We start from the raw sequence: 13410 nt of genomic DNA on the forward strand, positions 1-13410 counted from the left end.
TTTATTATTATTATCTCTAATCGAATTGACTTGCAGTGTCAGGTAGCTTCAAAGCGTAATACTCAAGCATATGATCTTTGACGTTTAATCATGGCGATTTGATTTATTCGTGCTATTCTTTTTTGTATTTATTTCATTCGATTGACTTGTATAGACTTTTAATTATGAATGCATGCCAGTGAACGTTGATGTTTTGAAAGAAGAGTCTCTGACGAAAGGCCCATTGTGGGCATAGGCATATACCAAGGCAAGTCGACGGTGCCACAGTTGAACCACCAAAGCCCCTTTCTCTCATCATACGCAGGGGCTATGTCAGAACTAGTGATGATACCTTTGATCAAGCAACCTAGACAAGCAACTTCCACGTGCAAAATCCTCGTGGAAATACGTACTCCGTACACCCTACTACCTTCTCGGCTCTCGGGGCCCCTTGAAGTTGGGAAAAAAAATTACTTAAATGGGTAGGTAGCTTTGGCCTACCTAGTGCTCATAAAGCCTGATCTACGAGCACAGGTAATTGGTACATAGTTACCTATCTTCCAAGAAAGTTAATCCTGTCAAATTACCTAGACATCTGAACGAGACAATGCTTTCGAATGACAAGGTTAAGGTTTGATTTCCGAGTCATTTCGACCTCTTTTCCTCGGGAAGAACGATGTCTTCCGGACTGCTTGGCTCCGGAAAACCTACATGAGTAGCCGTGAGTTTGAGCTTGAGATAATGAAAGCGAAATAGGAGTTACAGGAACCAGAATCCGATGCCCTAGCTGCAAGAGATATCTTGTATCACTTCCGATGCCTTCGTAATTAGGCTGGACAGTGGACATGCATTCTCCGTCGCTAGATAACTAGTAGTTCGTCATCTAGATACCGATATACTACATAATACATATCAAGGTTAATCACCATCAAACCTCATGATCCACAGAAAAAGGACACTCGTTGATCCGCCATCTTTGGACTGACTAAGTTAGCCCACGCCATCTCGTCTATTAGGAGATCTGGTTGGCTGTGGAAACAACGTATGATTTGAGTTTAAATTCACAACCCTTGAAACCCAATTAGCCTTGGTTTACCATAGACCTAGAACTCGTTAGTGAGCAAACATAACATCAAGGGTTCATTTGTTTTGCCTCATCCTACCAACTTGACTAAATCTAGTAGGATCGATATGATTGGTTTAGTTTTCGACGTGCTAACCTGTAAAAGTATAAAATATGTCACTAGAGATCCAGTTAAAAACTAGCCAAGTTGTAACGGGTGATGGGGCTGTGGCAGTGTGGGCCAAGATCCAATCAGATGCAACTGGTGACATATATGTGGGCTCGATTAATATATACGGAGTATAGACAACCATACAGAACAGTTTCATCTTTTTGGTCAGCCTGAGGCAAAATACCGGTTACATACGTACTAGTACTTCGTACACACCAACTTCCTCTGGGCTGTTTCTCGAGGTTTCAAACCCCGGTATCGTAACACTTTGCTAGTACAGAATATCGATAGAGCGGTAAAACATCGTAATTACATACGGTATTACGCTCGAGACGGTGTTCAAGTATCAGTAAGTACCAGTACATACAATGACTAGTTAGGTATCTACGTAGTATGTACTTTGTATGTAATAACCAAACCTTCATCATATCTGAAGAAACGAAGAGACCATCCATAACTAAATCCCAACTACAGACGTAAACAAAGGAACCGATCTCAGAAGCCCCTTAATCCTACTTGCATTTTCAATATTCAAACTAGTTTACCTAGGTACAAGGTTTAGAGAGATGCCCATGATTGCTTATTATTCCCCGGCTAGCTTGCATTTGCATACTACATAGGTAGGTGTATCAGGATATGAAACGACGCATGCGCCGGATCTTGATTCCGAGTCTTGAGGGCATCATAGTGGTTGCCTTGGATCTGGTGGTCTTCTAGACAACACAATGTCCTGTGTGTATACGTATAGAAGATAGGTGCTAATAATCTATCATGAATTGTTGAACGGGGCATGCGATTCAGCAGTTATCCACTCATTCCTGAAGCCAGCTTGTTGTCTTTGCATCTACGTATTTACTAGCTATTTCGTAGTATGCATTTACATTATTAAATAGAGTTTCTCAAGGACCACATGGCAGTCAACTTCCTGACATGTTGTGGCTTGTAGATGTTGCCTTAGTCTAAATCCATCATCAACGCTAATGACATACCACGATCCTTCGTGCTATTTTTCATGAACAGCCGATTATATTTCTCCTCGGTGAGAGAAGGTACCAGGCTAGAATAGCCTCGCTCGACGATCGCATCCTCACGTGCGGGAAAAACAAATCACGAAGACCTAAGAGAAAAAAAAGGAAAGTGATTCGAGGACGCACCATCGGGGAAAAGTCCCATTCAATTAGCAAGTTATAATGGGTCAATCCCAGAGCGGAAGAGATAAGCTGTATGTCTACATTATGGGTCTGCTTAGGGGGTCATAAAACCGGCCACTAAGTTCCTAACTCAAGCCATACAGAGAGAGCAATAAAAAAAAAAGAAAAGAAAAGAAACGTTATAGTTTTTTATTTTTCGCAAAAATGAAGTCATAGGATTTGAGTCGGCTTAATGTAAGGGGGGGTGGGATACGAGAACTTCTTAGCCAATAAGCGGACGATAATCAGGGTCTATAGCCACGAGAGGCTAAATTCGTCTCCTGACGGTCTTGGAACTTGACAGGTGGTTGAATTAGATTCGACTAGGTCCAATGTGATTTAAGGAAATGATCTTCAGAAGGTGTCGGGACAAAGATGGGTGGCTATTGGTTAGTATTCTCACTCGACATGTGCATGAAATTTGAAGCTTGAGAAGCGGAGTACATATGTATTGTGTAACATTATCATGCTAACATATTGTACGGAGTACATGCTTTCCACCACGGCTCGCAGATTACGTACGCTGACATGGCGAAAGTCGACTTAGTTGGTTAAACAAGTTCAAATAATCGTTGCCCCATATTCCGCAAAGGGTAGTCCGCCAGATTACCTCTGGAGCTTGTGTTGTGTAACGCGCGGTACATGTTGGTTGTTGGTTCCTGATTATTGATACTTGGGCTAGCTGGTTCCCATTGGTCGTATTGTATCAAAGTTACGACTCGTACCAGTACAAAACGCATGTACTACCTCGTACATGCACCTTGTTCCTAACAGCAATATCTTGGCATCTTCTTTCGCCTTAAGACAACAATCTTGATGGAACTTCAAGGATATCGATGATAAGTGACCGACCACTCGCCATCACGGCCAGCTCCTGAAACTAGATGACTTTCTTAGTACATCGTATATAGTCGTACTACATAGCAGTCAATACGTATTTCCTTGTATTGCGGTTTACCATAGAGCATAGATCATCTGGCCATTACCCCGACCCACTGCAGTCTCCATTCTTAATGCGGCTCTCTGATTCGTTTGCCGCCGTCACAGCTGTCTAGTGGGGCGCACATGTATGCATCAAATCACACATTAGTCCTCCATACTTTGTGCAGCGTGGCTGCGTTGTTGGATTCAACATTCAAGAACACGCAGGGTCTAGCACGTAAACTCTGTTACTTTGCTTTTTTTTTCTCAACGGTATTCGATCGACTTCGGCGTGGTGTCGACCGAATTTCCAACATATGACTAAGAACACGTGAAGGAGGCGAAAGGAACGAGAAAGTCAAGGATCGATTAACTCAGAGAGGCCAGAGAAAATAACAACAAGCTAAACCTTTATCCTACAAGTTCGATATCTATGTAAAATGGAGTTTCGTCAATGACATTGATGACTGTTGGTGATGTGGCCCCACGCGGCAAGCAGATTGGACAACCATCTGAACTTGGTAATCTCCTCGGAATACTCCTGTGACACGGAACATAGTCTAGAAGACTTCACGGCGATACCTAGTATATATGTCAAAAAGTGGACACAAGAGTCTCGACCAGGAGGACCACTGGATCGCTGCGTATCCCTAAAATTTCGGGTAGATCATACTACACACATTCTTAGACTCTATGACGCCCATCTCCATACTGACATACTCGTGCAGTGAAAGAAAGGTTGTCAACGTCTACTTTGGACCAATGGTTTACCCCGATATTGGCCAAACCTTGAGACGACGCACGGATGCATTCTTCCATGTACAGGACCATGGCCTTGTTTCTTTTTTTTGCCTGCCATAGTTCCGTCCTTTTGATCATTGCTTGTTTTTCTTCTGTCAACATTCTCCGGTACGTACTACGTAGTATTGCTAGAGGTATCTCATGAAAAGGTCTCTACCAACCAATCAGAATCCCATCCATCGTTTTCACAAAGTCAAAAATCGACGCTAGTGACCTTCCTAATTTGTTTTAGTGGAGAAGCGGGTAGTCTCCACTTATCCAACGATAGTCTATGTGGGTCAGCTAGCAGATTCGCCTGCATTATGTAATCGATATATTCTCACCATCCAATAGAATAGCCTCTAAATCTTTGCGCTCTTTGTTCCCACTTTCTATGCAACGGACCGCCTCATCCCGAAGTCTAACGAACTGCTCATGTTGCTTTTATTACCGAGTATGGAATAGATGGCGACTACTCAGTTGACTGTGGCTGTGTGTGTATGTACTATGAGCGAACATGGTGAAGAGGATCGTCATTACGGCGAAATAGACTTTCAACTTCCTTTTTCTTTGCTTAGCTTTTTGCTTTAATGAACGGCACGAAGAGGCACGAGGGTGAATGTTTAACTGTATCAAGTCTCAAGACTCAAGAGGCATACCCCCATCAAACAAACGTCTTTAATCGCCAATTAGCAATTCCTAGGAGGAGCCCACCGAAGAGCTACGTCCTCCATGCGGCACATGATTGGACCAAAGACCATCTCAGCCGTGTGGAGGAGTACAATCCAGATCCCTGGAAAACTAATAAACGGAAGCTTGGATCAGTCTATTTGGAACCCTTGGTTTACGGGAATAATCTAATTAAAAATTGGCCCCAGCTTTTCGTGGCCCCATCAATCAAATTTCTAGTTAAAGCTCTCTTGACCAATAATATTCGACCAGCATCATACTCTACCCCGTGTTGGCCCTAAGTGACATGCTCCATACTACGGAGAGAGCGAAAATTCCCCCCCCCCCCCTTTTTTTCTCTGGACCAACAGCTGGGCGAAAAAAAAAAGAAATGAATGAATAAATAAATGAGTTGCCTATTCCGGCTTGATTCATCAAATTCATGATTTTCTTAGCTCTTCCCGTGTTTCATGTTCAGTTCCCGATAATACTAGTGAATGGTCGACGATCAATACCTTTCGAGAAGCTTTGAGTTTTTTGCTCTTTAACCCTATTTACCTTCCAGGTTACCGAAATTGCCCGCTTAGGCATGTTTTCTATGTAGTACTTTAATTTCATAGTGAGGTAAGACAGTGGACACTAGGGATTGGGATTGTTGAATGAATTGGAAGGGGAGAAAAGAGAAGAAAAAAATCACCGACTTGCCTCTAACTACTGAGTACTCAGTTAGACTATGGACTGCAGATTATGTACAGTTGTTAGTCAGTAATCCTACGTAATCGAGTCTTCTAAGCAACACTTGCCCGATCAGAGTTCATCGCCAAGTCATAGATCAGCAGCATCACAAGCTTACGTACCACCCGTGGGTACATATGTACCTAGATTACTATGCATCAACTACCAAACGGCAAAGGAAAAGATTCAAAAAATTAAAATAGACCTGGGATTATCCCTGAAACCATCCTTGCAAATAACGCCTCAACAATTATCTCCTCACGACAATCTTCCGAGAAGAACATGGATTCCTCCCTTTTCCTGCAATACTACACTGCTATGTAAGTACGTATGTCGTGAAAATGCAGGGGGAATCGAGGGGATAATTCCGTCATAGAGCATAGAGTTATTCGTTCATTATCCAGTTAGAGTTAGAGCTGTTTTGGCCCGTTTCCCTTTTTCGTACGGTTGCTTTGTTTCTACCTGTGGTGTTAAATGTGATCGCGGTACTCCGTACTTCAGCGGTTTATTTTTCGACCTAACTAGTTAATGTTCATAGTATCCATACAATTTTATGTAGATCAAGATCACGCTAACAAAACCGGAATATTCCTTTCCCAACATATGACATTTCTTAGTTTCATTCAATTTGGATTCAATTCAGAGTTTAGTCACAATACCCGACTCCGTCCTGAAAGCAAACATCAAGGGGCCGCTTCAAGGGACAAAGAAAGGGAGAAACCCTAATCCCACGAATATTACCACAACAGGCAATATTTTGACCAACTTACTTTCAACTCTATCAACCAAACTTTATACTAAGTTTTGACACATACGAAGAATGATAGACCAGGTCAAAAAGATAATATAGTAATACTAATTTCATAAACTAGATTAGACCCTTGCCGACAGGTCGCCGATCTTATTGGCAGGCATACTTCTCCCATGTGCCTGTAGGTGGATATTTGACTCCATTCCATAGTGCTGCCGGTGAGGTAAAATACCTTTAGACCTCTTGTTCTGTTTGGCTTGATCTCAGTGGATAAATGGGAATGACCCTTCCTAACCTATTTCTTACTAGGCTAATAAGAACTTTAAAATGCTTTGGCCAGCCAAAGCCCGCGGTGAAATTTGACTTAACAGAGGTTGACATGAAAGACTTCGGCCCCCCCTCCCTTCGCACCTCCTCTCTTCACTAGGCATTTGGACTGGCTGTCTGTTGTTCAAGCCAATTGTCAATCATAGTTGATGGTTATATAACCACGCCACGTTTAACTAGGGCCTTATTTAGCTAGGTTTGGAACGCTAGCTTAGCTATCATATCATCATTTCGGTCTTGTACCCGAACTGCAGCAGGCAACATAGATAAAGATTCCTCCGAACATAGCCGTCCAGCCGGTTTATCTTCTGAAGGAGGGCGACAATGCATCTTTGCCACCCAACGTTTGCGGAAATACGTATCGGATAGTACCACACCTATTTAGGGTTGTCGGGAGGGGAACCTCTGAATTTAAGTAACTATTACTAACTTAGAATTATGAGACCCATTGCCGATGGTCAATTGCCGATGGATAAAGGATGGACCTGTCTAGGCGTTGCAAGTATATACGCCAAGTTACATGTGCAGATAGAGAGGTGAATAAGTAGAGAGTATTGCATTTTGATTGATTGATCGAACGAATGAATAATGATTATGATGATGATGGGGTATCAAGTAGTCACAAGGAAACGGCTGCTAGAAACCGTTCAAACAAGGATTGGCAAAGTGATCGCCGATCCCTGTATTTGCAATCAAAGAAGAAAAACAGACAGACAGGTAGGCACAGACAGGCACAGACAGATGGTACTAATGGACAAATGACAGCCAACAATTAGGTCGTACATAAACAGAACAGTAAAATTAACCCTATTGTGGGTCTCGACGGAGGACCTCCCAGTAAAATCAATATGCCAACCAGTAAACGTCGTAAAGATAGGGAAAGAAAAAAAAAACCGCCTCAAGATCCTTCCCATTGCATATCCCTAATTACAGTAGAGCAAATCACGATAAGGGGCGAAAAAAAGGAAGAAAATCAATTTTGCAAAAACACAAAAACACAAAACCAAGGCATTCGTTAAGTGGTTAATTTGTGCTGGAACGCTGTCTTTCGGCGAAGTAAAAGCCATCGCTGCGGAGGAGGGGAGGAAACCAGACAGGTAGGATGGATAGATTAGGACAGTCCTAGAAGTGGCTGTTTCTCATCGACCGAAAAAGGAATTGCGTATTCCTGTGTTCCAGGCCCGGGACTGCACCTGTCAAGGCACTAAGAGGACGAAAATAATGGATTAACATTTGTTGTCAAAAAGTAGCAAATTTGGCGAATCCGTTCAGCTTACTCCGAGGAACGACCAGTCCGTACCTTCCTGTGAGCTCAAGATTCGAGCAGGGGGTTTGAATTGGTCAGGATGATATGTGGCCATTAGAGGGCGAACATCCGCGGCCATGTGGTGTTGATGTTGTGCGACAAATGGCGGAGTTGGTGATTGATATTGCGGTTGAATGTAAGTCTGGTGAGGAGTAGGGTCGTATCTGGGTTGTTGCTGTTGTTGCATTATCTGCGCATAGTGTTGGGGCTCAAAAGGCGGTGTTGGAAGACCAGCAGTGGGAATCTGCTGAGGCACCATTGCCTGTGGTTGAGTGAAATGTATAGCCGGCTGTGGGGTCTGGTAGAAGTCGGCAGTAGTTGGTGTAGGTCCATTGTGGTAGTAGGGTTGTTGCGCAATGATGTATTGAGTAGTATTAGGAGCCATTGTTGTAATCACAGGTGTTTGGTAGGTCATGCTTTCTGGAGTGGGTGCCTCTTCCGAGGATGGGCGTGTGTTTCCACCTGGTTGATGAGTACGACTTTGATGTTTTGTCAAGGTTGTTTTCCGGCAGAAGCTAGGAAAGTCAGTCGAGTCCGGAGTTTGGCAGGCAAAGAGCAAAGCAAACCTTCTGTCGCAAGCTGGCTCGGAGCAAATGTAGGGACGTCTGCCGGTATGTATACGACGATGGCGCGCCAAACTCGATGACTTTTCACTAATCAGTAACCGCGCGACCCAACCAGAAGAATCATGCTCACGTCAGAAAAGGCCTTGCGGCAGTCTTCATGGTCGCAGACATGGGGCTTTTCGCCGGTATGAGTCCTCGAGTGGACTGTTAGGGCACTGCGCTGGATGAAGCTCTTGTTGCAACTAGGCACGGTGCAATGATATGGGCGTTCATTTGTGTGAATGCGATAGTGCCTGCACAAATCGGATTTGCGATTGAACGACTGATTGAGTCAGTACATTATCGCTTAGTCGAGATTGTGTGGATTAGTGTTTACCTTCCCGCATCTCTCCCACGAGCAGTTGAACCCTCGGGAACCTCCAGGAGCCATGATGATTTTGATAAGTTGTGTGTGTGTGTGTTGGTTGCAATATGTAATTTGTGGCAAACAAAATAGAAAAGAGGTAGTAAGAGGATTTGTATGTGGAGGAATAATAGACAGAAGTTAAGGAAAGCGAAGAGAAGAGTGGGGTTGGTAAAGAATCGGAAGAACCTTGGTGGATAGATGGATGAATGGAAAGGAGAAGGAACCCAGGCCGATGAAATAATATATCTGACTGATGGTCAAATGAATTTTAATCAGAGGCAACGAACAGGCGATTCACTAAGCATGGACAAGGCTATTCGAGCTAAGTTGTTTTGAGCGATTCCAAGGTTGTGAAAAGCCCGGGGTTTGGTAGGGTGGACCGGCTGGACTTTCTGGCTGCGCCGTATCCTTCTAACGGGGGGATCGCAGGGTATTATTATTGGCGGCCCGGATGTGGAGGGGGCTAGAACGAATAATAACCAACTCGTGAGATGGTCGGTGATTGCTGATTGCCAATTAATTGCGCGATGGAAAGAGCAAAAGAGAAGAGTGAAGAAGAGGGGGAGACGGAGGTGCGGAATGCTGGTGACTGTTATAGAACACCCAGTTGTAAAGAAAAGATTATAATAAAATCATGTATAGAGCATTAGATGGGAGGTCGAAAGCTTAGAGGACAGCCGGGGGTAGTGGTGTGTAGTGTAGTTATAAATTGACATTAGCACACAGCATAACACCGAGGAAAAGGGCGAGTAATATACTCTGTATTGAGTGTCAAACTGCGATCCCCTCTCAAGCTCCTCTCCCAGTATTTCCCAACGGATGTAAAAACAAAAGTGTCTACGTAGATGACCCGCCGACTAGAATGACATCCAAGGACTAAATTAGATTACATCTTTTACGACCATGGGACGAGCGACAAGAGGGGCTAGGTTAATTTAGCTAGTTTACTCTAGGTTGACCGGATGGATTCAGTCCATCAGCCCGGTGAAAATCTTACAGAGTCTGCTATTAACGATAATTCTGGATCACATTTAATTTACGAGGCCGCGTCGAAGTGAGTAAAAAAGCAAACGTCGATATTCGCGTATTATCCCAGTCTAGTCTCAAACATTAAGGGAGAAAAAACAAGAGGAAAAAAAAAAAAAAAAAAAAGGAAGACCACATCCAGCACACCCGCCAATATTTCCATGTTACTAGCGGGTACTCCGTACTGTATCACGCAGTTGTATTATTACCGGGGTAGTGACAGACAGCCAGTAAATCGAGCTAATCATGTACGGTACTGGCCCGTGATCCTTGTTGACCCACTCAAGCGTAGTTTTGTCCGATTTCTATCTCTGGTGGGTGGGTCCTTCGTGAGTTCCCGTCCGGACCCTGTTCTTATCTTGCTACGTACTTGGCGTCTATAGTTACGGTGTCGGGCCAGGCATATTACGGTACGGTATTGCTGGTAATTTACAAGAAATAGTACGTATTTACAGTCATTCAGCGATGACATTCAGGCTGTTCAGCTCGTGTGCCTGAACCTTCCAATGAATGCCTGAGGCTGAGACACATGAAGTAATACTTTCCGCGCATAAATCGTACATCGTATGTACAATAGACTTCGGGATGACCGACGGCATATAGCGATCCTGAAGTAAGCATTCTTTCTTGGACCTTGGTCTGACTACTGAGATTACTCGCAGTAATTGATGAATGAGCAAAGGGCGATATAATTGGCCCACAGTCAGTTGAGCTTTCCTTTCCCCGCACAATGTACTCCGTACATACAGACCAGCAAGTAACTTGGCGCCAAGATGCGATGCGATGCAACGATTCAACCAAAGATAATGTGAAATGTGAAAATATCATACATATTGTCAGTGAGTCTAGTAGACATCTCGATACGAAGGAGAGTTTATCAAAGAATACGAAGAAGATGGGCCAAGCAATACCACTTCTCAACCCGGCCACATTGCAAACATCACAAACACATAACTAACTAGCCAGCTGGTGGCCATTCAGTAATCAAGCATCCCGATTTCAATTGGCCAAACTGCGTACACTCTACGTAAACTGAGGACGCTGATTAGTCCGGCCATCCAAGGGGGGTCTCCAGTCTCCAGTGCCTCGGGTCGACTTGCAAACACGAGTGGAGCCCGAGAGGGTTTAGCTAACGGGACGATAAAAGCGCGCAATTCGTGTGGGTCTCGTTGGCCAGTCGTCTCACCGCACCTTTTCCGTAATCATGTTTTCTGTACGGAGTACCCCCCGTATTATATTACACGTATTGGTATCACATTATGAAATACGCGGCCCGTATTTTTCTCATTTTGCCAGTCAGCTACTTACCTAATAACTAATTGATCCCCCATAACTAACTTAGTTACTAAGTTAATCCTTGTCGGAGGCTCCTTTAACACAATGGCAAAGGAAGAAAAGAAACGATCGACCGGACCCGATGGTTAACAAGTTAGTCTAGTCCGCGGTGAAGTCACTGAAAAAGGCCACAGTTCTAGCCCGATTCTGAACCTCAGTCAGCAAGATACGATACCTGCTTACACTCTGGACTGACCAGACTTCCGATTGCGTTACTGTGCAGTGCATACGTACTACGTAGTATGTAGTACATACATACTTACTCTGTACAAGCTTGAAATGATTGGCATGCATTGTCTCATCATACAATGGCGGACCATCATCCCCCTGGCCAGATCTTTTGCTCCCAAATTAACCAAAGTCATCCAGAATAGTCAGTTTAGCTTTTAGTGGCTTTCTGGGGCAAAACTCAAAATATTTTTGACTTTCCTGACACACTTGAGAATTAGTCTTTACGGCAGAGCCACATGTAGTCTAGCATGGTATTATTTCTGGTCCTTTACTGACACTGTCAATCCTGGATATTATGTACTCTGTAATACCTACACAAATGGCTTGACAAGTCGTGTGGGTTCTGAAGAGCTTACTTATTTACTCCGTAATTCGTACTCCGAGGATCTGTATCATAGCCGTTTTTATTTTTCTCTTCCGTTCGTTTTAGATTTCTAGGTTGTGGCCTTTGCTTTTTTGCTAATGGTGGATCCCCTCATTTCAGGGTCAACAAAGTTTGGACTATGATAGGGGAGATGGGCATGATGAGGGAGAATTGAAAGTGAAACCCAAACCTGTCATCTCACTGGCAGTTTCATGTAGTACGTACGTCCTTGACTTCGCTGTTGAGACGAAAGTCTCTTAAAATAACTTGATAAGTGCGGTCGAGCCTTATACGTGTGGCTACCAAAGCCTCTCAATCTATCGCTCGATACCAAACGGCGTGAGCTTGTCGAATGCGATGTGATGTGATACAGACATTCACGTTCGGTTTTTTGAGAGAGTCGATGCAGAAGCTTAGAAGGAACAAGGATAATAGAGTTTACCAATGAAAGTGGCAGAATTTTAAAGCTTCGTGTTGGTTCAACCTGGTTGAGCTTCCAACTATGGGTAACTTTTTGTTTTTCTCAAAGCTCCCACCAAGCTCCGCTCTCCAGTTCCAAGCATAGCATAGTTAGTGGACGCGGGAATAACCTCAGTGCACCAAAGACAATTCCGACAATCACCTTCACATACACCGAAACCTCGTTTCAGAACCATATTTCTTTTCTGCCCAAATCTAGCCCCTGGCATGAGTCCCAGCTTTCCTCCATTTCTTCGGCATTCAAGTACTTACTCGTAGGACTGCTGTTTGATATTCTCCCCATTCTATCAAGTCGGACCGACCCGACAGATTGGCAACTGCCAAGCGCCAAGTCTCATGATTAAGTTTGTAGCACCTGTTGGCATCGAATATTCCTCCGAGTCCCGAGTTGTCAGTGTGGTATGACTCTAGCGAGGAACAAGTCTGTAGATTCTTGTCCAAAAGGATGGTTTACCTGCCATTCTGTACAGCAAGCTAGATCTGCTCGTTAGAGAGCATCGACGACGTTCTAGGCATTTTAGTTTCCTATGGGGTAAACTAGTTAGCCGACAGGATCGTAGCCCTTGTCCTTAAGGCAGCCCAACCCCAGGATTTCGAGTACCCCTCATATTAGGCTATGTAACAATGCAGCTTTCCATGTGTGCATTATGCATCTCCTTCCGGAGAGAAGTTCAATATTACGTACGTACCATCAGCAACGAGGGAAGTTGATCACGGTCATATAGACTCGATATGGATATTGGTCCGTATACCTTTGTTTTCTCGGCAAAGGATCGACTGTACTCGAGTTTCTTGGCAGATACGTCTTATGAGGCTCACAGTATTACTCGCTTGAAAAGAACGAACGAAATGTGCGGAGCACGTATATGGTCGGGGTTTTGGCATGTCTGTATACTTCCATCCACCCAGATCGTGTCTACTCCTCCTCTCTTGGTCACTTGGCGGAATCAGTCACTAACAACCTCGGGCTTGTCCAAAGCTTAGAATCAAGAACACCATAAAATTCGGTCGGTATATCCCATCTGTAACCAAGTTCATCCCTTTTCATTCCACATTGATTACTCATGAGTGTATCTCCGTTGACATTTCGACAAACCGGAAGGCCAGCC

At 44.0% G+C, this 13410-nt stretch overlaps 1 protein-coding gene across 1 annotated transcript; it reads right to left on the reverse strand.

Moving 5' to 3' along the window:
- Nucleotides 1-7698: 7698 nt before the first annotated feature.
- On the reverse strand, nucleotides 7699-8889 carry EYB26_005376 (uncharacterized protein; the record flags this gene model as incomplete). The annotated part of the gene is made up of 5 exons (XM_054264662.1): nucleotides 7699-7791; nucleotides 7865-8408; nucleotides 8460-8539; nucleotides 8590-8781; nucleotides 8836-8889. 5 exons carry the CDS (start codon nucleotides 8887-8889, stop codon nucleotides 7699-7701), a joined length of 963 nt encoding a protein of 320 aa, XP_054120637.1.
- Between the last annotated feature and the right edge of the window lie 4521 nt (nucleotides 8890-13410).

The sequence above is a fragment of the Talaromyces marneffei genome, chromosome 4, assembly GCF_009556855.1.
Source record: "Talaromyces marneffei chromosome 4, complete sequence".
Lineage (NCBI taxonomy): Eukaryota > Fungi > Ascomycota > Eurotiomycetes > Eurotiales > Trichocomaceae > Talaromyces > Talaromyces marneffei.